Below are 27,344 nucleotides of genomic sequence, written 5' to 3'. Positions count from 1 at the left end.
AAGGTTTCTGTTTCAAGATAGGCAAGATGTGATGAGGGGATCGACTGGATATATAAAGAGGTTCCCCTCAAACTGGGCAATAAATCATGAAAAGACACATAACAAGGAGTTGCTTCTGGGTGATCTTTGTTACCCTAAAGGTGTTTAGGGTAACACAAGACACAGACTGAGCAAAATTAAATGGCAGCTGTTCTTCCATCTAGTGAAACCGTGTCATATACTAAAAATTTTGGAACCTCTGGGTGTCCATTGTATATTGGTAAATAAAGCAATTTCCTTCTAAATCTCCATATTTCTGACCATCCTTGACCAGGAGGATTGAGATAGTTTATGACAGTAACCCTGTGACTCCTGGACTCCTGCTACTTTCTGGTGTGGGGGATGTTAAGGACGAGGCTGGCAGGGTGGGTGCTATGGTTCCTCCAAATGGAATAAGTCCTCAATTTAACTCCATCCTAAAAGAGGTCCTAGGGTAATTGATATCCACATCCATGGGGGACAGAACTAGCCTCAGGGTTGAGGGAGAGCTGGAAGGCAGTGTGTTTCCGGAGGACTGCCAGGGCTGTTGGAGAAGCACTGTGGGCGCATAAGGCAAGAGATGACTGGGGGCTTCCGGAGTGCTTACCTACAGCAGTGAGCCACCACCTACTCTGCGAGAGTCGGGGTCCCCGAGGGCTGGGATCAGGGGGGACACGAGTGATTCCGCATGCCGAAGGCTGATGAACACAGTCAGCGCCAAGCACGTTCTTATTGCGGACTCTCTGAACTCTGACTTTCTGTGTTAGCAACCGCAGCTCTAGCTCTTCACATGGGATCTGGGAGAGAAGAAGCTGCATGGTATTCCCTGGACGCACCACTGGTTTCTGAGTGCTGGGCTGGGGCTACACCCAGCTGAAGGTTGGGGGCTTGAATTCAGGTGGGTCTGGAAGCACAGGAGTAGGGTCTTGTGGCTTCTCCATCCTCAGATTGGCCTGCCTAGTGCTTGGATCGGCTGTGAGTGAGATCCCGAGAAAGGCTCCCGGTGACTGAGCTATTGAGCATGGAGCCCCTGGTGAGTAGTGATGCTTCCTTCTCCTGAAGCTGCACCCTAGTCCCCATCCTTCCTCAGCTCAGCCGCCCACTCTGGACAGTGGTAGGGCTGCTCTGTCTAAACCAGAACATCTCTGATGCTTTAGGAATCGGTGACGTTTGAAGATGTAGCCGTCGACTTCACCCAGGAAGAGTGGAGCCTGCTGGACATGTCTCAGAAAAACCTGTTCCGAAATGTGATGATGGAAACTATCACCCACCTGGTCTCTGTAGGTGAGTCTGTCAACAGGGACGTACCTGCACCTGTGTCCGTTCTGTTAACTCACTCACTGAACAAGCTATCCTGAGTCCCACTCCAGCTGCTTCCTGATTCTCTGCTTGTCCTCCTAACTACATAAAAGGAAGCTGTTCCTTTCCATGGTACTTTTTGTTACCACACTGAAAGGTCACCTTGAGCAGGTTTCATATCTTTGTTGATACTTAGTCTCAACATTCAGAACTGGACGGGGGATTCAATGGACATTTTAATCCATAAATAAAAGGATCAAATATTTTAAACTAATTCTTCTATTCCAATCACTCCATAAAGGCTTGAGAGCAGAGTCCTATATATGACATAATTTTGATTCTTCCTGTAAGGTGAATCACTACTGGATCCTGTTTGGTAGAAATATTCAGCCCACTGTAGAGTCTTTTGATCTTTCCCATTTGAAGACTGAGGATTCTGTGACTGCTCTCTGAACTGGTGCATGGGCATCAGCCCCTAGTGAAGACCAGTGAAGAACAGCCTCACTGTTCTTGCTGCTGCTCTGGGTTTCCTCCTGGTCTGAGGAAGGACCTTCACTGTCCTGTCTGTTCAGGATGTTGTCACCTGCACTGACCTCAGTTGTCTCTCTATTTTCCCCAGTACCTTACCCATGTTTTGAGCACAGCAAAGAGTAATTAGCCTAGACTCAAAATCCACACCTTTCTTTTTTTAAATCAAACAGGCTATCAGATCAGCAAATCAGATGTGATTTCCCAGCTGGAACAAGGAAAAGAGCTGTGGACTGAAGCAGCAGGTGAGTGTCAGGGGCCTGAGCTTCAGGGCAAAACAGTTTCAGCCGGTGTATTAAGTCCACGGAGACACCAAATGAAAGTCTGATGAGGGCAGGGATATATTCCAAAGTGGAAGTGAGGACACTGGGGCATATTCCTCGCATTGTTATAATTCTGGGCCCCTATCACCACAATTCATATTCCTGATATTTTCTCTCCTATGGAAAAAAGGTGCTTGTGGACTATACCACACTTCAACTTTCACATAGTGATTCCTGTCCTGATCCTGCCACTTAAATTTTTTTTTAATTTTCTGACCCAATATCTCGTCACCACATTATGTTTTTCTATTTTAAGCCTGGGCTTTTTTCTAGCAGACAATATTTTTAAAGCATTTCTACTACATAGAGTATTTCTTTGTTATATACAGTTTCTCCGAGTACCAATTTTTGAAATATACTCACATGGACGTTGGTGTTTGTCTACATTTTATTTCCCTATTGCCACTCTAAAATCTATACTTTTCACATTTCTTTAGGCAGTGAAAGACCCCTTAGACGACAAGAAATGATAGTCATGCAAAGTGTCTACAGGAAACACATATCCCCTACCATGGCAATGGTAAGTTTCATGGGTGGGAACCCCAGTCATTCAAATGAAAGACCTACAGTGAGATAAGTTGGTAATTGAGCACAATTGCCTGTAAATTGAGACTGAGCTCTTCCTGAGCAAAGTTTTAGACACTCTGAAATTGGTTAAGAAGTTAATATGAGCTCAAAATCATAATATAAGGGGGGAAAAGATAAGTTGCACAAACATTTTTCATCTCCTAGTCTCTAGAACACACTGAAATCTTCAAAATTAATCTGATATCTGGGATTGGGAAACTATAAAAGAGAATGTTCGTGCTTGCAGGGGAGTAACACAACATGTGTTTGCAACTAACACTGGAGACATTTTAACCGGAGACTATTATGAGCTGATGTTCGAGGGTGAACATGTAGATGAATGAGTGTCTACCTGAACATGCGCAAACCAGTAACAGCCTCATATCTCCTTTCCTCAAAAAGGTTTCTCACCCGCAAGGGGATCCTGCTGGATGCACGGATTTGAGAGATGAAGTTCCTTCTAGATATTCCCCTCAACGTTCATCAGTTCACTTAAGAAGGAAACGTAATATCAGCAAACGGTGTGGAAAGTCCCTTAGTCAAGGATCATTCCTTAATGCACAGGGTCATATTCACAGTAGAGGCAAATTGTGTGAATGTCCTCTGTGTAGGAAAGTATTTAGTAATTGCTTTAGCCTCAGACGACACAAGATGATTCACACTGGAGAGAAACCATACAAATGTGGTCTCTGTGGAAGTGGCTTTTTTCAAAGTTCTGACCTTAGAAACCACAATCGGGTCCACACTGGAGAGAAACCATTTAAATGTCATGTGTGTGAGAAACTCTTTAGTCAAAGTTCCTACCTGAAACAACATGAGAAAACTCACACAGGAGAGAAGCCCTACAAATGTCGTCTGTGTGAGAAAAATTTTAATCAAATCTCTTACCTTAGAAAACATGAGAAAATCCACCCCAAAGAAAAGCACTATGAATGTCATCAGTGTGGGAAAACATTTAGCCAAAACTCTGGCCTTAGTCAGCACAAGAGAATCCACACTGGAGAGAAACCTCACGTGTGTCTTGTGTGTGGGAAGGCCTTCAGTCAGAGTTCTGAATTGACTCGGCACAAAAGGACCCACACAGGAGAGAAACCCTATAAATGTCGGCAGTGTGGGAATGCCTTCAGTCAACATGCAAACCTGAGAAGGCATGAGAGAACACACACCAGAGAGCAGCCCTATGAGTGTCAGCTCTGTGGGAAGTGCTTTAGTCATGGCTCTTCCCTTAGGCGACACGAGGGAACCCAGCACCAAAGAGAAAATCAGGAAGGCCCTCAGTAGACTTTCTCACCTGACATGACACGCTGTTCCTTCCACATTCCACACATGAGGAATGTGGGAGGAACAGCAGCCATAGCGTTAGTATTTAAATTCACCGAGTTCACACTCACTAAAGTAACTGTCTGTAATCAATATGGAGGCTCCTTCAGGCATCGCACTCCCCGGTCCAGACAGGCATCACCTGTGGACGTAGATCCACATGTGCGCTAACTCTGTGGCAAAACCTTTAGTCATTGGCCTGACCTTAGGTAACTTAGCAGAACTCCCTCCGTAAATACAATATGGGCGTTTGCAGCAATAGCTCCCAACTCTAAAGCCCCTGAGTACCTAGAGGTCATGAGCAGAGGATAAGCAACACCTAGTTCTTCTTTCATAATTAATTGTTCAACATGAGCCAACTCCATGAAGAGAACCAGTAAGATTGTAATCACTGTTAATGTTCAGTGGAGCCCCAGGCTTGGTGTGCTCAAGAAACTCAAGGAAAAAAATAAACACTAAAACAAGAACAAAGATGAAGACTCTCGAGAAATACTAAAGTATATTGAGCAATACCAGGGCACACTTCTAAATAATTTATCCTAGTGAAGTGATTTCACAGAAGGTTCTGAGAAATTCTTTTTCTGTAGATCAACCACTCTGTTCCACACGTGCTCAGTCTGTATGACACACCCTCGGTGTTGTGAAGGAAGGGAAGTCTTTGTAGACTTACTTCTCAGTCAACAGGAAATTATCACACTAAGGATGCAGCAATCCTAAAGTCACAGTGGAGCTACAGATTTCATATCAGAAAAAATGACCCTGTGTAGAAGGGGGAGCCTGCAAAAGAAATCTGTAACACACAACCAGGCTTCCCAGGTGGCTGAGTGGTGAAGAATCCGCCTGCAATGCAAGAGATGGATTCAATCCCTGATCTGGAAAGTTCCCCTGCAGAAGGAAATGGCAACCCACTCCAGTATTCTTGCCTAGAGAACCCCATGGATGAAAGGGCCTGGGGGTCTATGATCCATGGGGTCACAACTTAGTGACTACACCACAACAACCATAACAACAAACACACAATCAGGCAGATTATGATTCAGGGAAATACCTTTTCATGAAAATGTGGCATAAAATGGAGAATGAAGAGACCTAGCAATGTGGAATGTAGAGTTTTGTAAGAAATTAAAATGTGAGTATAGAATAATAGTTGTTAATATTCAAACAATAAAGTCCATGGCTAAAGGGGCTCAATGTTGCTGTCTGGTTTCTCTGGGCCCCTGTAAACGCAGGGACGCAGGTCTGCACTCTGGGAAAGTGGGCAGAGACTCAGCCCCACTCTCTGAGTCCCCCTTTCTCCACTGCTCTTTCCACACAACTCAGCTCCACTCATTCCAACGTCCCCCCACCCCATCTACCCCTTCAGGCCCTGGTGGTGACACAGCTCTGATCTTCAGCTCCACTGGCCAGGTTTCCAAAATGTCATGATCCTGCTCAGGCAAGGTCCCGGGGGAGTCTCAGAGACTTCTGGTCCTACATTATTTGAGCCGCTCAACCTATGTCTGCAGGCTTCCCATGTGGTGATAGTGGTAAAGAACCTGACTGCCAATGCAGGAGACATAAGAGACTCAGGTTCCATCCCTGGGTCAGGAAGATCCCTTGGAGGAGGGCATGGCAGCCCATTTCAGTATTCTTGTCTGGAAAATCCCACAGATAAAGGAATCTAGTGGGCTACCATCCATGGGGTCATAAAGAGTTGAAGAGAACTGAAGCGACTTAGCACACTGGTATGCACAACCTATGTCTGCAGATAGAAACCAGCTGGGGCTCAATAGACAGACATCTCTGCCCTCCCAGACCTCAGAAATCTCTTTTTAATTTTGTACCAAAACCTCTGAACTGAGCCAAGTGGATGAAGAGTTCCTTCCATGAGCATACTCTCTATCTTACTCAGTTGATTCCTGAATTTTGGACCCAGCAGTCTCACTAAACAGGAACCCAGCCTTGTTACCACCACGTAAGCTCATGAAATAAATCTGCAAGAATATAAAATGCCTAAAACTATCAGTCATCACACAAGCAGGTTTTTTAAATAATTAGCACAATGTCTTTTTCCAAATAAAATGTCGTCACAGAGCAAATCTCCCCTCTTGTCTGCAGGACTTGGGAAGTTATCCTTTGACACACATCCATATTGAATCCATATCTCCAGGGAGTCTTCCTGGATATCCACTCGGATGAGGTGTGTTCCTGCCAAAGCAGTACAATTCCCCAACCAAGGCCTGAGTCTACTCACAGAAACACACACGGGATGGTACTGATCCATAATGACTTTTTTTTTAATTAAAAAAAAATTTATTTAACTTTGGCTCTGCTGGGTCTTCACCGGTGGGAAGGCTTTTTCTCCACTTGTGGCAAACAGGAACTTGTCTCTAAATTGCAGTGTGTGGGCTTCTCATTGCAGCAGCTTCTCTTGCTGCAGAGTTCGGGCTCTAGGGCTCCTGGACTCAGTAGTTGGGGCTCCTGGGGCTCAGTGGTGGGTACAGGGGCTTAGTTGCTCGTGAGATCTTCCCAGAGCAGAGATCAAACCTGTGTCTCCCACCCTGGCAGGGGGATTCTTCTCCATTGACCTACCAGAGAAACTCCATCACAGGTTTTCAAAATTTCCACAAGGAATTCTGGGGGCAGTCAAGATGGGAAAACAAGTCCTGGGTGAAGGTGATGAGCAACCAATTCTATTGTCTGTCTATTGTGACACGTATCGTTCTTGGGTACAAATGGCTCAACAAGGTCATGTGACCTTGGAGCAGCATGAAAGTCAGTTTGCAAAGACAACTTGCCACGTGGACACTTCCTCAGCCTCCTTGAAAGCTTCATCTCATCCAGTGGAGTTTGTCCAGCACCCACTTTTCTGTGATTCTAGTTACAGATAGGAAGAGTGCAGCTGGATTTCAGGTTGGTTTGAAATAAATGTGGTGTTAGCTAAACCCCCAGAGAAATAGGACAGCAGTCAAAATATGCAGTGTTGTGGCTTTAGACAGGGGAGTAAATGTTCTTTAATTTTTTTTAATTTCATCTCTATGTTATACCGAGCTATCATTCAGTTATAATATTAGATGAGTTTTACATTTACAAGTGGATTTCAGCTCCTGCATACCGTACTCCTGCTCAGCACCAACATGTTATTTTCCCTCCTTTAGTCTCCCGTGACTGTTTACCCTTGGGCCCTCCCGCCTGCCAATTCCCCCCTGTATCCGCCACTCAGTTCTGTGTGTCTGTGTGTGTATTCTTGTGTCATTTATTTAGTTCCTTAATTTTTTTTTACTTGTTTTCTTTTTGTTTCTTGGTTTCTTCCTACTTCACAAATGAGTAGAGTCAATAGGTGTTTCTCTTCTCTTCATCTGTCTTCAGACATGGAGGGAACAAAATTGATATATGACTTCGATTGGTCAGGAAAATCTTAACAAGGTCACATGACCTTGGAGCAGTAACAAGTCAGCTAAGAAAGGGAAATTCCACCACAGACCCTCAGCCACCTCCGAGGCTGTATCTCCTCCAGTGGACGGTGCCCAGCACCCACCATTCTGAGTATCTACTGACAGATGGGAGGTACCCAGCTGGATTTCAGGTTGTCTGGTTTTATTTGGTGTTCAGTGTATCCCCCAGAGAAACAAGACAGACACAAAATATGTACAAATGTGGCTTTATGCACTGAGGCACGGATAATTTTTCATATAATTATTTTCCCGCCCATGGAATTTTCCAGACAAGAGTTCTGGAGTGGGTTGTCATTTCCTTTTCCAGGGGATCTTCCTAATCCAGGGATTGAACCCGGGTCTCCCGCATTGCAGACAGACGCTTTACTGTCTGAGCTACCAGGGAATCCCTTAATTATTTTTCTAGAGTATCATTCATTTGGTTACAATATTATATGTTTTATTTATATAAAAATATATTTCAATTTCAGTATGCCATAAAATTGACCTGCACCAAAAACTTCGATGTTTTTTTCTTTTACCATCCTGTGGACCTTTTTCACTCATCAGCCATCCCCCTGTTGGTACCCTCTGACATCTACGGCTCTGTTCAGTGAATATGTGTTTATTTGCATGTCATTTGCTGTCTTAATTTTTTTTTTTTTTACTTATTTGCTCTCTTTACTTGTATTTAGTGTTCCATATGTGAGTGAATTCATCAGGTATTTCTGTGTTCTAAAGGTGTCTACAAGATATTATTAGATCAAAGGTGATTCATAGCCTTGATTGGATTATAAAAAACCTCATCAAGGTCAGGTAACCTTGGGGACAAATCAAAGGCATCAGGAAAGGGAAGTTACCTGACTGGCCCTCCTCAGTTACCTTCAAAGGTGCAGAGTTCTCAGCATCCAGCATTCTGGGCATCTACCAACAGGTAAGAGGCATGTGACTGAGGTTCAGGTTGATTTAAATTTGATGTTCAGTTTGTCCATCAGAGAAATGGGACAGTAGACAAAATAGGTACCAATGTAGTCTAGGCCATGGGCATGAATATTTTTTTAATTTAATGATTTTCGTAGGGTATCATTCAGTCAAGATGTTAGATAAGTTTTACGTGTACAAAAATATATTTCAATTCCAGTATACCTTAAAATTGGTTAGCACCAGCAACTTAGGGTTTTTGTTACCATCCTGTGGATCCGTTTTACTCATCAGCCATCCGCTTGCCACTGTCCTCTGACATGCCCTGCTCTGTTCTGTGAGAATGTTTGCTTTTGTGTCGTTTGCTTTCCTCTTTTTGTTTTTACTTATTTACTTTTGAAATTTGTGTTTAGTGTTCCACAGCAAAGCGAATTCACAAGGTATTTCTTTTTTCTAAATGGGTCTTCAAGACACTGATAGATACAGGGTGATTTTTGTTGTTTAGTTGCTAAATTGTGTCTGACTCTTTGTGACCCTCTGGACTGTAGCCTACATAACGTTGATTGGTTAAGAAAACCTCATCAAGGTCATGTGACCTTAGGGTAGTATGAAATTAGCGGGAAAGGGAAATTTCCCCACTGACCCTCCTCAGCCACCCTGGAAGCTGCATCTCCTCAGCTGGAGCGTCCAGCACTCATGATTGAGCATCTTCTGAGAGACTAGAGGCTCACAGCTGAATTTCAGGTTGTGTGGTTTAAATTTGGTTTTCGGCTAGTCCCTTAGGGAAATGGGACAAGAGTAAAATCAGGTAGTGATGTGGCTTTAGGCAGCTGGGGATCAATTCTCTAATTTCTTTTGAATTTAGTTTGAATTTTTTCTAATTTTGTTATTATCCCATTACAATTTTAGTGAAGTTTTAGGTGCATAGCCATACATTTCAGCTTCTGTGAACCACACACCTCCTCACACCAAAGAACGCAGTTTTCCTCTGTTACTATTTGCTGCCCCGTTTTGTTTGAGGCTTCTCTTCTGGTTTCCTTTACTCAGGTCTGTGTATCTTTGTATTTGCTATCATGTCAACTTTGTCTTCTTTAAAATTCTTTTTACCTGTTTCCTTTCTGTTTGTCTTTTGTGTTCCACACATGAGTGAAATTGTGAATTATTTCTTTCTCTTAACATGTCTTCAGATGTGGTTAGACCAAAGGTAATAGATGATGTCACTTGGCTAAGAAACTCTCAACAAGGTCATGCGACCTTGGAGCAGCCTCAGGTCAGCTGGGAAAGGGAAATTCCTCCTTGACTGGTCCTCAGCCACCTTCAAAGCTGCATCTCCCTCAGTGAGGGCATTACTCCCCCACCTCTCTGATCATCCCCTACAGAGAGGAGGAGCACGGCTGGATTTTAGGATGGTTTGCTTTTTAAATCTGGTGTTCAGCATGTCGCTTAGAAAAAAAGTCCATAGTAAACTTAGGTTTGGCCTGGCAATAGGGTAAGGTGTCTTTAACTTTATAATTTTATTTTTTAAATTGAGTTAACGTTGATGTTAATATTAGATGTCTTATCTGTACTTTTTTTTTTGCAATTACAAAGCTAATTTTAAAACTTTGGGGTGAATCCCACAGGAATAAAAAAGACTGGGAAAGGATAACCCCCTCACCCTCTGGGAGTGGCCCAAAGGGAGAGGGGTTACCTGAGGGGAAGGAAGCACAAAAGGGACCCGCTGCAGACGCGGGGCAAGGGGAGCGCCGTCGGTCCCGGGGCCTGTGAGCACCTCTGCAGTCCTGGGAGCACTGCAGCAGGAAACGCCAGCGTGGGGGCGCTGGCTTCAGGCACACAGGCGAAGGGCAAGAGGCTTGCACACGAAGCCACAAAGCTACCTGGGTTCCTGCTTCCCTTTTGCCTTTTTCAGCTTCTGCTGCATGATCCGCGTGTCCTCTGTTTGGGGGACAATCGCCCCATCAGCTCAGTGCTTTCCCTTAACCGAGTTGCTCTGCTTCATCATGTTCTTCTGGCGGGCAAGCTCCTGCTGCTTACCTGGCGTCATGGTGACTGCAGCGACTCTGCCCTTTTGCACATTATTACATTTCAGCGTTTTGAAACTTGTTCATGCTCACCACCCAGATTGTCCTCTCTCACTGTCACTACACATTTGACCACCGTTACTATCCTGCCTTCTCCCCTGAAGCTTCCTCCCTCAGTTTAGTTCAGTTCAGTTGCGCTCAGTCGTGTCCGACTCTTTGGGACCCCATGGACTGCAGTACACCAGGCTTCCCCGTCCATCACCAACTCCCGGAGTTTACTCAAACTCATGTCCATCGGGTCGGCGATGCCATCGAACCATCTCATCCTCTGTTGTCCCCTTCTTCTCCTGACATCAATCTTTCCCAGCATCAAGTCTTTTCCTACGAGTTAGTTCTTAACATCAGGTGGCCAAAGTACTGGAGTTTCAGCTTCAGCATCAGTCCTTACAGTGAATATTCAGGACTGATTTCCTTTAGGATGGACTGGTTGGATCTCCTTGCAGCCCAAGGGACTCTCAAGAGTCTTCTCCAACTAATAAAAAAAAAAAAAAGAGTCTTCTCCAACACCATAGTTCAAAAGCATCAATTCTTCAGTGCTCAGCTTTCTTTATAGTCCAACTCTCACATCCATACATGACCACTGGAAAAACCATAGCTTTGACTAGATGGACCTTTATCAGCAAAGTAATGTCTCTGCTTTTTAATATGCTGTCTAGATTCATCATAGCTTTTCTTCTAAGGAACAAGCGTCTTTTAATTTCACGGCTGCAGTCACCATCTGCAGTGATTTTGGAGCCCCAAAAAATAAAGTCTGTCACTGTTTCCCCATCTATTTGCCATGATCTTAGTTTTCTGAATGTTGAGTTTTAAGCCAACTTTTTCACTCTCCTCTTTCACTTTTATCAAGAGGCTCTTTAGTTCTTCTTCACTTTCTGTGAAGAGAAATATCTGGGCAGAAGAAGTCAAATTGTCAGAAACCTAATCATGATGTCATGATCCCCATTTAGGGGATCGATAGGGCAGGGATGTCTCTGTGTCTCTGCATCAATATGACAGTTTTTTTTTTTCTTTTCACACAGGCAATCCAAAAATTAAGATTGAGGAGAATCTCCAGTAGGTGTGGAAGATGGCTGGTCATTATGGATGGCTGAGAGCCTGCCGACTCTTTCAAGACCAGAAAGTGAGGAAGCAAAACCCAGGACCTGGGAGGCAGATGGCTCCCCCACTGCAGGAGAAAGACTCCACGGTGAGTGGGGGCTTGGACCTCAGGGAATCTGTGGGTGGCATGGACTGCGGAGACAGGGTTTAGACCTGGAATATTCTGGGTCCATAACTCACTGGTGCATTCCCATCCAAAGATAACTGCTGTGGGACCTCATTCCCCAGCAGATCAGGCCATTCAGAGGCTGGGAGGAACCACCTGGGCTCTTTGGGGTTAATGTCTGGCCTGGCTTCATCCAGATCTTTCAATGGGGCTCTTACTGTTCACCTTAGACCGCCAGCCCCTCCTCCTCTGATGCTCCTGACGAAGGCTTTGGGGACCACAGTATTGTAAATATCCTGGCCCCTGAGGGACTGTGTCCTTTCGCCAGAACCAGCATTCAGCCCTCTCTATCTGTCCTGGGACTAACTTTGGACTCGTGCCTGTGGTTTCTGCTGACTAGCTGACCTGGTTCTCCTCCACCCACAGGTGAAGTGTAAGGACTGTGGAGCCTTTGGACACACAGCAAGGAGCCTCAGGTGCCCCATGAAGCACTGGCAAGGGGCGCTGGCCCCCCTGCCTTTGGGGTCCAGACTCGGTAAGGAGAACCTGGAAGCACGGAAGCTGCAGGACCCACCGACCCCAGGGACCCCTAACATGGCTGAGAGAGAGGAGGAGGAAAGGCAGAGGTGAGTGATGGGGAGGTGAGACCCGAGGTCTGGGCTGAAATCTGGAGGCGGTTCCTCTCCTTGTCGACACTGTGCTGGGCCATCTCTAGAAAGGACAGGGAAGCTGGGGAGACAGAGACAGGAGCCTCGTCCTCAGGGGCCACACTCGGCCTCACACTATGCCCGAAGTCACTAAGGAGTGTGGGGAACACACACAACTTTGCACCTGACCGGCCCCAAAGCCATAGAGATGGAGATACGGGACTTCCTGGGAGACCCTGGAGGGGTCTCTGGAGTCGGGGAAGGACATGGGGGTCTGCACAAAGGCAGAGGGGTTCAGGTCTGGTGTCACCCCCAAACTAGGAAAGGGGCTGGGGGTGTCCCAGCCGTTGTCCCAACTGTGCCAAGGACACTGGGTTTCTGACACTTGACGTGTTTGTGTTTCAGGAAAGAGGAGCAGCAGAGGAAGCTCCTACAGCGATTTCCCAGGAGGCCCCGTGGTCGGCAGCCGCAGAGCTGGAAGGAGGAGCCGGAGCCCGGCCACTGCCTGAGGGTCAGTCTCTGCTGGGCCCCCTCTTTAATCGACTGGCTTCAGTCCTTTCTGTGGGAGGAAACCATTCACATTCTTTCCTGACCAATATGATCATTTATTCTTCAGATGCCATTTTTCGTGGTGCCTTTGATTTTGCATTCTTACTTGCATGTCTGGGAAGAAGCTGGCAGGGACATGGAAGTGATTTTATCAGTAGCTTCCATAGTAGAAGTCAGAACAGGAATCTGTGAGTTGTGATTCATCCTCCATGACCATGAAAACTCATTTTACCATCATAGTGCCTGCAAGACACCAAGCTGCGTACAGTCCTAAGAAGAGGGTGTACCAAAATCTTGTTTCCCCTTACTTAATAAGATCTATTATTATAACATTTCCATTTACCTATTTGATCCATAAATGTATCAAGGTCATACTGTAAATTTTTTTATGAGCAAACCTGATGTTGAGTATCTTATCATATAAAATTAATTCCTATGAGGTGTTTTACTGGATGGAGAGGAGATTCTCACACCTGGCCTCTCTCTGTGATCTTCTCCTACAGCACCCAAACATGCCTGTGCTTATCCACACATCCAAGAGGAAATCCCTTCAGAATCCAGGTCACCCAAGAGGGTCACCGACCAGGAAAGATGATGTGAAATCCACCCTCCCCGCAGTGCCTCTCGTCAGCAGGAATTTGGCCCATGCCTCCAAGGGCAGCATCGAGACTCCAGGCAAGAGATATGCCCAGACCCCCACCCTGACATGTGTGAACCCCCCAAAGAAACCTAGACTCAGCCCCGTCCAGACCACCCCAGAGAGCACTCCGACAGCAGATCTGGGGACCTTCCTGAATCTCCCTTCTCCACCCAGCACAGCTGGACATGGACCGAGAGTGGCAGCCCGTGTATCCAGGAAGACACCTGCCCAGGGGCAACGCTTTGACCTCCAGCCTCCACCGGACAGATCTCCCTCCAGGAGCGTCCGCGCCGTCTCCGCAGCCCACCCCGCGCCCATAATCCGCGTCCCGGGCCAGCCTCTCAGGATGCTCTTCCTGAGAGAGGGTGAAGGCCGGTGGAGCTGCCGGTACACGGCGCCCCCCTCTCCACGGCCTGCGGAGCGGCCAGCCCCTCCTGCTCAGAGCCCGTCCGTCGACCAGGAGCCCGAGGGACACACTGTCCCCGGGCCCCGGAGCATCCTCTACGACGACCTCCAGGTGTCTTCTTCCTCTGAAGAGAGCGACTGGGACGAAGACACCAGTGGCAACTGAGACTCGTCCTCCAGCCCCAGATGCCCTGACGTGACTGTGACTCTGGCGGGTGGGGTGGGTGTTACAGGGAGCGGCGGTTCCCGGTGAAGCAGGACTCCCCGCCCTGGTGGGCGAAAGAACAGGGGGACCGGAGCACCCTGGGGACACAGCTGCCCACTCTGCACTGTCTCCTCATGGAATCCGAGTCTGTCACAGGGCACTTATCACACTGAATGTCAAGCTGTCAGCCTAAATCTATTATAAGCAATTGAGGCACATTCTAGGAGTAACTTTTAACCATTGTGTAAATAGCAAGTGATGGTAGTACCTGTAGTTGATGGCAGTACCTGTAGTTGATGGTAGTATCTGTACCTGATGGTAGTATCTGAATCTGAACGTTTGGAACCTGCCTAAAGGGCCTGACTCTGCTCTGAAGAAGGTCAGCAGTGCCCTGTCCTGAGATGAGACTCACGGACTCTGTGGAGTCTCTCACTGTAAATCATGGTGGGGGGCTTTCCCATGGCTGTGCTTATTATGTTTTATTAGTTAGTGTTAGTTGCTCAGTCATGTGTGACTCTGCAACCTCATGGACTGTAGCCCACCAGGCTCCACTGTCCATGGGATTCTCCAGGGAAGAATACTGGAGTGGGTTGCCATGCCCTCCTCCAGGGGATCTTCCTGACCGAGGTATCAAACCTGAATCTCCTGTAGCAGGAAGATTCTTTACCCTCTGAGCCACCGGGGTGTTATTATAAAGCTTTATATAAAATTTTTCTTTCTATATTTATAGAATAAACAAGAAAAACTATACAATCATATCAAGAGATGTAGAAAGCGCATTTTGTGGCAGGCAGGCTCTGAACCCAGCCCCAGCAGCACCTGCCTCTGCCCTAAATCAAATTTGCATAATCATCCTTAGGTCAAGATCCATTACATGTATATGTATATGTATATATAATATTATATACTGTTGGATTTAATATGCTAGTAATTTATTAAGAATTTTTCTTATCTATGCTGATGAGGAAATTCATCTATGATTTTCTTATAATGTATTACTTGCTTTTGTTATGTAATACTGGTATGAAAAATTAGTTGGTATGATAAAATATTTGGAATAAGTTCCCACTTCCTTTTTAATGATAATTTTGATAGGATTGATATAATGTCTCCCACAAATTTTATAAAATTTACCAATAACAAAAATTCTTTCAATTTTAATAAAGTTCTACCATATAATGACACGTTGTATGTGATTTTTATCTCTAAGCCTTGAAGATCATCTGAATGTTATTTTTACTCAAGATAGATTTTGTAATTGAGGGAAAGAGGAGCTTCAGAGGACGTTATTAAAAACACACAATCAGGCCCTCCCAGACCCCCACATACGCAAATTAACAATGCACCGTGTGAGTCCCCTGCGTAGAGAATACGATAAGCAATTGTACTGGTTTATTCTCACTCTGGCCACACTGGACTCAGTTGGTGAGTTGCAATGTGTACATAAGCCCGGATCCTCCTTACAAGTAGAGCTGGTTGTCTGTTCTGAGACCTGGGCACTGGGCTTGCCGCTGCTCTGAGGTCATCAAACGAGCGGCAGAGTTTGAGAAGCACTGGAGGTGGTGGGCAGAGATCACCCACCTCACTGGCTGCCTCTCTTCTCTAGCAGGAAAAGACCTGAGTAGGTCCAAGAACAGCCACTGAGCCGTGTGGAGAGGACTTCCTAGGAAGAGCAAACTGTGCTCCTTCCTTCCTACAGAGCGACGGTTGGGGGAATGTCTTCATTCTGCAGAGCCCTGCACCTCAAGGGCAGGGAGCTGCTGGCTGAAGGCACGAGGGGATGAAACTATCAGACAGCCGGCACATTGGGGCCGTGCCCAGACCTCCCAAAACTTCTGAGACGGTCTTTCTCTGTGACCTGGGTCACAGCCTGTCCCTTTTACTCCCTTGTCTCAGGATCTAAATCCTCCTCAGTACATTCTTAGATTCTCACAAAACAAAATATCGTCTGATCTTCAACTTTGTCCTTTCAAAGGCTCTGAATGGGCCTGAGAAATGCTCTATTTTATGGGATCCTCTGAGCATCACAGGAATAGAAAGGAGGCGTCTGTCAGAGAAGCCAAGTGGGATTGGAATTATTAGGGATGGGCTGATATTCTTGGACTTGCACGTCCAGGGGGCAGGGCTTCAGGACACGGGACGATTTTAGAGAGACGGCACAGATCTGGGCTCCATCAGAACACATGCTGTCAGCTGTGTGGTGGTCCTCCATCCACCCAGGTGATGGCACACAGCTCATTAGCCACACTTGGCCCAAAATATTCAGACAGAATAAGCAAAGAGGGGTTCAACAATCTCCTACTTTCAAAACAAAAATAATCATTTAAATAGCCCAGGGAAGAAAGATAACAAAAAATGTGTAATGACAATATATTTCAAAAAATTGAAAAAGTGTGAGATAACATCCATGTTTTTTAAAAACATATTTGAATTTATACATCATTTCAAAGATGTGTGAAATAGAACTCATGACAAATGAAGACTGAGAAAGAATGTACATAGGTTGATATTATATAGACATTAGATGCATATAGCATCCTGAAGTTCTTTTCAAGGAATTCGTAAGTCCTTCATCCTCACTGATGAAGGACTTAACGAATGTGAAGGACATATTCTGGTCTCATGAAATCCCTGAGCTGAGCTCTATGTTGAGTCTCTGCCTCCTGAGGGAATGGACAAAAGACATGGAAAATGTGTTCTGAAGTCTTCAATGTGAAATAGCACATTCCCTCTTACTCTAGTCTGGAGTTTCCCATTAGTTACCATCAAGGCTTCCTGGAGCCAGAACTTTCCAGATCAAGGCCTAGATGGATTTGTTTGTCCCCAAGGACTGTCCATATACAGCTGACAGGAATCAACTCACCGCGTCCTCACACGGCCTTTCCTCTTGCTCAGACTCCTGGTGTCTTCTCCTTCTTCTAAGGGCACAGATGAGATTGGATTGGGGCCCCACCAGAAGGCCATCACTTTAGTCTTATCCTGGATCTCACTGCATGCTCATCAGGTAAAGTCACCTTCTGATGCACTGAGTGTTCCAGCTTCAACATATGAACTTGGGGGGCAACACAAAGATCATTATACATACTTGACAGAAAATATTAAACTACATAATATTTTCAGAAGAAAAATCATCTGTCAAAACTCTCAAGGAACAAAGGTAATTCCACTCCAGGGTACATATCTGAAGAAAACAAAAGAACTGAAACCAAAAGATATAATGCACTTCCCATATTCGCAAAATTATTACTTATAAGAGCCAAGACATGGACACAACCTTAGTGTCCATCCACAGATGAATGGATAAAGGAGATGTGGTATATATTAGAATGGAATGCTACTTAGCAAAAAAGAAAAGAATGAAATTTGCCATTAGAAACAACAGGGATGAGCCTAGGCATACAGTGCTTGGTGAAATATGTCAGAGAAAGACAAACACTGTATGTTACCACATATATGTATAATCTTATAAAAAATGAAATAAAAGAACAGAAACAGATTCACAGGTATACAATACAAACTAGTGGTTACCATTGGGACGGGGAGGTAGGAGGGGCAAGTTAGGGGTTAAGGATTAAGAGATACAAACTGCCATAAGTAAAATAAATACACTACAAGGATATATGGCACAACACAGGAAATACATACATTTTATAATCTCAACAGGAGTATGATCTATAAAAAATACTGTATCACTAAGTTGTATATCTGAAACAAATATAATATTGTTCATCAACTATACCTTAAAAATTAAATGAAAATAAAATAAAGTGTATATGTTTTTGAGTCATAACATACATTCTGATGTGCCAGGAGAAAATAGGAAAGAATACAAGTGTAGAAATAAATTCCCAAGTTTAGATGAAAGGCAATTCCTTTCATTACATTGGGGAAATGGCATAATTAATACATGACCCTATAAGAGTTCCCTAAATCTTGTGGTAGAAAGGGTCCACACTCAAACTTATCTATTTCATTTTGGAAACAGTCTGTACATAATCTGATGAATGTAAAGCAAAAGGATGAGTCCATTGAGACTGAATGGTAACGGCATAAGTTTAAAATATTCTTTTTAAAAAATTGAAGTATAGTGGATTTACCTTAATATACTAGTTTCAGGTGAAATATTCTTTAATGAATATGGGAGATGTAATTGAAATGCACAAGATAATAGGATCACCAGGCATTGTATGAGGTATAAGCAAAATGTCCTCGGATATAGTGAAACACTGTGTCCCTTGATTAAATTTTTTCCACTTGGAAACCAGGAATTTTAAGCTTAAAGAGCCATCTCCACATCCATAAGATTTCCACTCAAATGTTTAAATCAGCTGTGCATAATATGGAAGTAAAATTACTTAAAATAGTTTACTGTGTAGGAACACTTGTACGGATTTTCCTACTAACCAAGAAGCAAAGTATAAAGTTGTCTTCCCATTTTCTTTACACAGTTAATAGATTCTAAACATGTTCTTGAAGGTACTATGCTGTCAGTACTTTAAAAGTCATGCTTTGCAGCCCAGCAATAGATTTTATGTTGTCACCTCATTATTTATATTTCAAATGTTCATAGTTCTTCATCTTGCATTTTATTTTTAATTCCAAATTTCTCCCAGGGAACCCCAGCTTCATTTACACAGAATCCCAGTGTATCTGATGCCCTATTATTTGAAGATAGTACAGAGAATGCACTCAAAAGGATTTATGAATGAAGAAGAGAATGATGGATCTTCTCACTGTCCCTGAATAATGTCATTACATCTTTGCTCTCCAACACTGGGAGCAGGTTATAATTTCAATTAATCTGGAAAATCCAAACTTTCAAACCGGATGGGGCGTGGCTCACAGACTGAAAGACTATTAAGCCCAGGATCTTGATAGGGTGGATCAGGTGGGGTTATAAACTGCTATTCAGGTTTAAAAGGAAGTCAAATAGACAGAGGGAGGTATTTGCTCAGAGAAGAAGCTGGACCGTTTAGGAGGTTGGAGGAAGAGGAACCAGCTGCTTGCTATGGAATCCTCAGAATCCATTTGGCTTCACCCACTCCTCCAATTTAGGATTTTGGTGAGTGCTCCAAACTGCGAGATAGGAGGGTGCTTCCTTCCCTAAAATGTTATGTCTTATCTGTCTCTAGACACATGTCATGGTCTCTGAATCATACTGTGTCAAACATTTTCTCTGCCACTCTCATTCCAACCTTTGACTGTTCACATCCCTTTTTTCAGCTCCAACATTTCTGTCTTAAATCTATTTATCTGCCTGACCTAAGATCCTAATCTTGGCTTTCCAATACAGTACCATGTGGTTTGAACATTTAAATTAATCCAATTAAATAGCTAACTTTCAGTCATTGGTACTGCCAGCCAGACTTCAAATATTCTGTCACCCCACGTGTGTGACACTTTCTGTATCACACGATGCAGATACAGAGTATGTCCTTTGTCTTGAAAAGCTTTATTGGTCATTGATCTACATCTGATGTTTTTACATATTTGTTTCTAAATATTTAGGTAATTATCTTCTAAGTATTTCATTTTCTGCTTCTCTGAATTAATTTCCTTGAATGGATTTCATCAGGTGATTTTCCTCACTTTATTTCTTATGTGTCTTGAGATCTATTTTTATGTTGAAATAATTATCTCAAGATGGAATAAATCACTTGAAATGCTTATTTTATTATATATATTATTAACCTCTTTTGATTACGACGTCTAAACTGGACATAGCCAGAGTTGCCTAGGTTCCATCTTCTTTCTATTGTAGGCAGCCTGTTACATATGCCTGGGGTTTCCCTGGATATCATAGTAATTTACCTATTCCTATTATCAGTAGAAGAAATAGTCTAAGGGTGAAAAAGAACACTTCACTTTGGGAATTGTCTGAAACCAAAGGCAATCCACGGTCAAGTCTTGATTGGTTTTCCTGGACAGTCCCTCCCAGCTTGGGTTTCCCCAGGTGCTCTGCATAATCTAATCACTAATCCAATCACTTATTCTTAAGTGGATTTTGAGATTTGTGCTTTGTCCTGGACACTAGATTCCTCTCCACAGTGAGCAGAGGCATGGATCCAGGAATTCATTTCTGACAGGAAATGACACCTAGGCTTTCACTTTGGTTTTGGAGGGAGGACCTGAGAGCAGAAGATTGAGAGCGAATATCTCCAAGGAGATTTCTGTTTCAAGATAGAGGGAATGTGCTGAGGGGCTTCACTTTGGATATATGGAAGGAGAGGTTCCCCTTAAACTAAGCGATAAATACAAAGAAAGAAATAACAGGAGTTTCTTCTGATTATTGTTGTTAGAAGTCATATTACAGGTAAAATCTATTGATCTTTGTTAGGTTAAAGGTATTTGATCACAGGACAGAGACTGAGCAAAATTAAATGACAGCTTCTCCTTCCTCTAGTGTAACCCTGTCATATATTAAAGATTTTGGAACCTCTGGGTGTCCATTGTATATTGGTAAATAAAGCAATTTCCTTCTAAATCTCCATATTTCTGACCATCCTTGACCAGGAGGATTGAGATAGTCTATGACAGTAACCCTGTGACTCCTGGACTCCTGCTACTTTCTGGTGTGGGGGATGTTAAGGACGAGGCTGGCAGGGTGGGTGCTATGGTTCCTCCAAATGGAATAAGTCCTCAATTTAACTCCATCCTAAAAGAGGTCCTAGGGTAATTGATATCCACATCCATGGGGGACAGAACTAGCCTCAGGGTTGAGGGAGAGCTGGAAGGCAGTGTGTTTCCGGAGGACTGCCAGGGAGGGCTGTTGGAGAAGCACTGTGGGCGCATAAGGCAAGAGATGACTGGGGGCTTCCGGAGTGCTTACCTACAGCAGTGAGCCACCACCTACTCTGCGAGAGTCGGGGTCCCCGAGGGCTGGGATCAGGGGGGACACGAGTGATTCCGCATGCCGAAGGCTGATGAACACAGTCAGCGCCAAGCACGTTCTTATTGCGGACTCTCTGGACTCTGACTTTCTGTGTTAGCAACCGCAGCTCTAGCTCTTCACATGGGATCTGGGAGAGAAGCAGCTGCATGGTATTCCCTGGACGCACCACTGGTTTCTGAGTGCTGGGCTGGGGCTACACCCAGCTGAAGGTTGGGGGCTTGAATTCAGGTGGGTCTGGAAGCACAGGAGTAGGGTCTTGTGGCTTCTCCATCCTCAGATTGGCCTGCCTAGTGCTTGGATCGGCTGTGAGTGAGATCCCGAGAAAGGCTCCCGGTGACTGAGCTGTTGAGCATGGAGCCCCTGGTGAGTAGTGATGCTTCCTTCTCCTGAAGCTGCTCCCTAGTCCCCATCCTTCCTCAGCTCAGCCGCCCACTCTGGACAGTGGTAGGGCTGCTCTGTCTAAACCAGAACATCTCTGATGCTTTAGGAATCGGTGACGTTTGAAGATGTAGCCGTCGACTTCACCCAGGAAGAGTGGAGCCTGCTGGACAAGTCCCAGAAAAACCTATTCCGAAATGTGATGATGGAAACTGTCACCCACCTGGTCTCTGTAGGTGAGTCTGTCAACAGGGACATACCTGCACCTGTGTCCGTTCTGTTAACTCACTCACTGAACAAGCTTCCCTGAGTCCCACTCCAGCTGCTTCCTGATTCTCTGCTTGTCCTCCTAACTACAAAAAAGGAAGCTGTTCCTTTCCATGGTACTTTTTATTACCACACGGAAGGGTTATCTTGGCCAGGTGTCATATCTTTGTTGCTACTCAGTCTCAACATTCAGAACAGAGCTGAGGATTCAATGGATATTGTAATACATAAATAATAGGATAAAGGATGAAATATTTTTAAAAATAATTCTTCTGTTCCTGTCGCTACACGAAGACTTGAGACCAGAGTACATGTATATGTCATATACATATATATATGTATTTTGATTCTTCCTGTAAGGTGAATCCTTACTGGATCCTGTTTGACAGAAATATTCAGCTCACTATAGAGTCTTTTGATCTTTCCCATTTGGAAAAGCCTGAGGATCTGTGACCTCTCTCTGAACTGGTGCACGGGCATCAGCCCTTAGACAGCCTCACCGTTCTTGCTGCTGCTGCTCTGGGTTTCCTCCTGGTCTGCTGAAGGACCTTCACTGTCCTGTCTGTTGAAGATGTTGCTGCATGCACTGACCTTCAATTATCTCTTTATTTTCCTCACTACCTTACCTATGTTTTGAGCATAGCAAAGAGTAATTAGCCGAGACTCAAAATCCACAGCTTTTTTTTTTTTAATCAAACAGGCTATCCGATCAGCAAATCAGATGTGATTTTCCAGCTGGAACAAGGGAAAGAGTTGTGGAGTGAAGCAGCAGACCTCCAAGGTCAGAGTCCAGGTGAGCATCCTTGGAGATACCAATGAAAGTCTGAAGTGAGGGATATACCCTAAAATGGAAGTGAGGACATTGGGGCATATTCCTCACATTGTTACATTCTATACATCTACCACCACAACTCATATTACTTCCTTCCAGTCACTTCTTCTTCCAGGGAAAAAGTGCTGTGGACTTTCTGAACTTAAAACTTCTACATAGTAATTCTTGTCCTGATCCTCTCATTTAATGTTTTTTCCATCATTTGTTGACCCAGTGTCTCCTCACCACATTTCATTTCTATATTTAATCCTGGTTTTCTTCTAATAGACAATGACTCTAAAAAAAAAAAAAAAAAAAGATTTTTTTTTTTTAATGTGGACCACTTTAACGTCTTTATTGAATTTGTTAGAATATTTCTCCAGTTTTATGATTTGGTTTTTCGGTAACAAGACATGTGGGATGTCAGCTCCCCTATCAGGGATCAAGCCCACACTCCCTGAACTGGAAAGTGAAATCTTAACCACTACACCACCATGAAAGCTCCTAGACAATTACCTTTAAAGTATTTCTACTACCTCAGTATTTTTTGTTATACACAGTTTCTCCATCTAAGTACCAATTTTTGAAACACAGGCACATGGACCTTGGTATTTATCTATGTTTTTATTTCTCTAATGCCATTATAAAATCTATATATATTTTCCATTTCTGTAGGCAGTGAAAGTCTCTTTAGACAACAAGAAATGATATTAATGCAAAGTGTCTACTGGAAGCACACATCCCCAACCAGGACGATGGTAAGTTTCATGGGTGAGAAGCCCAGGCATCAACTGAATGACCTAGTGATGAGATAAGTTGGTAACTGAGCACAATTTCCTGTATGTAAAACACAATGAAATCTTCAAAATTAATCTGATATCTGGGGTCAGGAAACTATAAAGAGAATGTTTGTGCCTGCAGGGGAGTAACACAACATGTGTTTGCAACCAACACTGGAGACACTTTAACAGGAAACTATTATCGGCTGATGCTCTAGGGTGAATATGTAGACAATGAGTGTCTACTTGGACAAGGGCAAACCAGTAACAGCCTCATATCTCCTCCCTGCCAAAGCAGGTTTCTCACCCACAAGGGGATCCTGCTGGATGTGCTGATTTGAGAGAGGAAGTTACTCCTACACCTTCACTTCAATATACAATAGTTCCCTTCAGAAGGAAACATAATGTCAGCAAACAGCATGGAAAATCACTTAGTCAAGGGTCATTCCTCGATGGACAGGGTCACATTCACACTAGACGTAAGTCATGTGAATGTGCTCTGTGTGGGAAAGTTTTTAATAGATGCTCTAGCCTTAGCAGACATAAGATGATTCACACTGGAGAGAAACCATTCAAATGTCAACTGTGTGGGAAAGTCTTCAATCAAAGATTCTCCCTGAAAGTACATGAGAAAACTCACACAGGAGAGAAGCCCTATGAATGTCATCAGTGTGGAAAAGCCTTTAGTAGATGTGCTAACCTCAGGAGACACAGCATGATTCACACTGGAGAAAAACCATTCAAATGTCATCTGTGTGGGAAAGTCTTCAATCAAAATTCCTCCTTGAAACAACATGAGAGAACTCACACAGGAGAGAAGAGATATGAATGTCATCAGTGTGGCAAAGCCTTTCTTCAAAGCTCTGGCCTTAGTTCGCATAAGAAAGTCCACACTGGAGAGAAGCCACATGTATGTCTTGAGTGTGGGAAGGCCTTCACTCGTAGTTCAGGGCTTCATGTGCACAAAAGGATCCACATTAGAGAGAAACCTCATGTATGCTCTGTGTGTAGGAAGGCCTTCAGTAAATACGCTAAGCTGAGGGAACATGAGAGAACCCACAGTGGAGAGAAGCCCTATGAATGTCAGCTCTGTGGAGAACACTTCACTCGTGCCTCTTCCCTTAGACGACATGAGGGAACCCAGCACAAGAGAGAAAACCAGTAGGACCCTCAGTAGACATTCTGACCTGAGGTGACATAATCAATATGGAGGTTCCTTCGGGCATTGTGCTGTGCAGTCCAGACAGGCACTACCTGTGGATGTGGATCTACATGTGTGCTATCTCTGTGACTTTAGTCATTAGCCTGACCTAGTGTAACTTAACAGAACTCACTCTACAAACACAATATGGGTGTTTCCAGCAACAGCCCCCAACTCTAAAGCTCTTAGAGGACACGAGCAGAGGATAAGCAACCCTTACTACTTCTTTGATAGTTATTGATCAATGTGAACCAACTCCATGAAGAGAACCACTACCACTGTGATAACCGTTGACAACCGTTGAGTTGATCACCAGGCTTGATGTGCACAAGAAACCTTGAGAAAAAAATAAATACAAGAACAAAGATGAAGACTCTTGAAAGATACCAAAGTATGCTGAGGAACACCAAAGCATACTTTTAAATAAGTCATCCTAAAGAAGTTATTTCATGGAAAGTTATGAGAAATTCTTTCTCCATAGAGCAACCCCTTCCGTCCACACATGCTCAGTCTATAGAACACACTCAGTGTCATGACAGAAAGACTTCAGGGATCACTTTTCATTTCTCAGTCAACATTAAATTCTCACACTGAGGATGCAGCAATCCTAAAATCACAGTGAAGCTACAGCTAGATTTCATATCAGAAAAAAAAAAGACACTGTGTGGGAGGGGGAACCCCTAAAAGAATCCTGTAACACAGTCAGGCAGTTTGTGATTGGGAGAAATACCTCTTCATGGAAACGTGGTATCAAAGGGAGAGTGAAGTGACCCAGCAACATGCAATGTAGGGTTTTGTAAAATTAAAGTCTGTCCAAAAAAAAAGTCATAGTTGAAAATATTCAAACAATACAGTCTGTGGCTAAAGGAGCTTAGCGTTGCTGTCTGGTTTCTTTGGGCCTCTGTAAACCCAGGGATGGGCTTCCCTGGTGGCACTAGTGGTAAAGAACCCAGCAGCCAATGCAGGTAGATGTAAGAGACACTACTTCGATACCTGGGTTGGGAAGATCCCCTGGAGGAGGGCATGACAACCCACTCCAGTATTCTTGCTTGGAGAATCCCCATGGACAGAGGAACCTGGTGGGCTACAGTCCACAGGGTTGCAAAGATTCGGACATGACTCAAGAGACTTAGCATGCACACACAAACACAGGGGTGCAGGTCTGCACTCTGAGAAAGTGGGCAGAGACTCAGCCCCACTCTGAGTCCCCCTGTCTCCACAGCTCTTTCCTCACAACTCAGCTCCACTCATTTCAACGTGCCCCCACCCCATCTACCCCCTCAGGCCCTGGGGGTGACACAGCTCTGATCTTCAGCTCCACTGGCCAGGTTTCCCAGAATGTCACAACCCTGCTCAGGCAAGGTCCTGGGGGAGCCTCAGAGACATCTTGTCCTACATTATTTGAGGCCCTTCAACCTATGTCTGCAGATGGAAACCACCTGGGGCTCAAGAGACAGACATCTCTGTCCTCCTAGACCTCAGAAATCTCTGTTATTCTGTCCCAAAGCCTTAGAACTGAGCCAAGTGGACGGAGGGTTCCTTCCATGATCATACTGTCTAACTTACTCAGCTGATTCCTGAATTATGCACTCAGCTGTCTTACTAAACAGGAACCCAGCCTTGTTACCACCACATAAGTTCATGGAATAAATCTGCAGGAATATAAAATGTGTAAAACTACCAGCCATCACACAAGCAGGTTTTTAAAATAATTAGCACAATGTACTTTTCCTCCCCAAAAAATGTTGTCACAAAGCAAATCTCCCACTTTGTCTGTAGGACTTGGAAAGTTATCCTTTGACACACATCCATATAGTTTTCCTCGCAAAAACCCTCCCATAGCTTCAGGGCTGAAGACATTCACTGTAGCTCCCGTTCAACCTGCTACTGCCCCAGGATTAAGACCCTCCTCCAAAACTTTAAATCACTGGATTCTTTTTTAACGTATGAAAATGGGATACATATTTATGCCTCCAATAATACTTAGGAATTCGGGGAAACATTCTTTTTTTCCAAAACTTGAAACATTGAGGAAAGTATGGAATACCACAATGATTCCTTTCCTCCCAATTCCAAATTCTGTAAGTGACTTCCATTTTCTATCCCTTTTCTAGAGGAGGAGAGTCCTGTTCCCAATGTGGACACATTATGACATACTCCTTTTGCAGGACAACCAGGAAAAGGAGGTTTTGGGGACTGGAAGCCAATAAAAGGGGAGGCAGTAGTCAGCCAAAGGGAGTGGGCCTTTTAACAAGGCAGTTTTGGTGAAAATGAAGCCGAACATATAGCAGCCCAGATGTTAAACCTGCTCCCTTTTATTGATATAGAGGGAAAGTGAAAGTGAAGGTCACTCAGTCGTGTCCGACTCTTGTGACCCCATGGACCAAACAGTCCATGGAGTTCTCCAGACCAGAATACTGGAGTGGGTAGCGTTTCCCTTCTCCAGGGGATCTTCCCAACCCAGGGATTGAACCCAGGTCTCCCACATTGCACGTGGATTCTTTACCAGCTGAGCCACAAGGGACGCCCTGAGGGAAGCGTCACCAAAGGTTTACAGGGGGTTTGAACATCTGTATCACAGAACTGAGACTCTGAAATGGGGACAGACCTAGAAGATTAGAATTCAAAATTCTGATAAGAAATCCAGAAATGCATTGAAAAGTGAGTGGAAAACTAGGAGGGAAGCCTCTTGGGATAAATAAATGTTGCTGTTCAGTTGCTAAGTCATGTCCAACTGTTTGCACACTCCTGGATTGTACCCCACCAGGCTCCTCTGTCCTTGGGGATTTTCAGGCAAGAATACTGGAGTGGGTTGCCATTTCCTTCTCCAGGGGATCTTCTACATCCGGGTCTGAATCAGAGTCTCCTGTGTCTCCTGCATTGCAAGCATATTCTT

General features: G+C 44.3%; 3 protein-coding genes and 1 pseudogene across 3 annotated transcripts; 3 read left to right on the top strand and 1 right to left on the bottom strand.

Annotated features, from left to right (window-relative positions):
- Positions 1-1,039: 1,039 nt before the first annotated feature.
- LOC122432279 (zinc finger protein 239-like) lies at positions 1,040-4,016 on the top strand. The gene is made up of 3 exons (XM_043454083.1): positions 1,040-1,051; positions 1,176-1,298; positions 3,300-4,016. The coding sequence occupies exons 1-3, from the start codon at positions 1,040-1,042 to the stop codon at positions 4,014-4,016; spliced, it is 852 nt and encodes a 283-aa protein (XP_043310018.1).
- A 6,246-nt stretch (positions 4,017-10,262) lies between these two features.
- On the bottom strand, positions 10,263-10,433 carry LOC122432302 (annotated as a pseudogene).
- A 1,190-nt stretch (positions 10,434-11,623) lies between these two features.
- Positions 11,624-14,081, top strand: LOC122432278 (putative protein FAM90A22P). Its single transcript, XM_043454082.1, has 4 exons — positions 11,624-11,656; positions 12,101-12,300; positions 12,727-12,832; positions 13,374-14,081. Exons 1-4 carry the CDS (start codon positions 11,624-11,626, stop codon positions 14,079-14,081), a joined length of 1,047 nt encoding a protein of 348 aa, XP_043310017.1.
- A 7,282-nt stretch (positions 14,082-21,363) lies between these two features.
- LOC122432277 (zinc finger protein 596-like) lies at positions 21,364-24,778 on the top strand. The gene is made up of 4 exons (XM_043454081.1): positions 21,364-21,375; positions 21,500-21,626; positions 22,358-22,450; positions 23,562-24,778. The coding sequence occupies exons 1-4, from the start codon at positions 21,364-21,366 to the stop codon at positions 24,410-24,412; spliced, it is 1,083 nt and encodes a 360-aa protein (XP_043310016.1). The 3' UTR covers positions 24,413-24,778.
- The last annotated feature ends 2,566 nt before the right edge of the window (positions 24,779-27,344 follow it).

Source organism: Cervus canadensis, chromosome 31, assembly GCF_019320065.1.
Source record: "Cervus canadensis isolate Bull #8, Minnesota chromosome 31, ASM1932006v1, whole genome shotgun sequence".
In the NCBI taxonomy this organism is placed as follows: domain Eukaryota; kingdom Metazoa; phylum Chordata; class Mammalia; order Artiodactyla; family Cervidae; genus Cervus; species Cervus canadensis.
The sequence above is the reverse complement of the archived record's forward strand: the minus strand, read 5'-3'. Positions and strand labels throughout refer to the sequence as shown.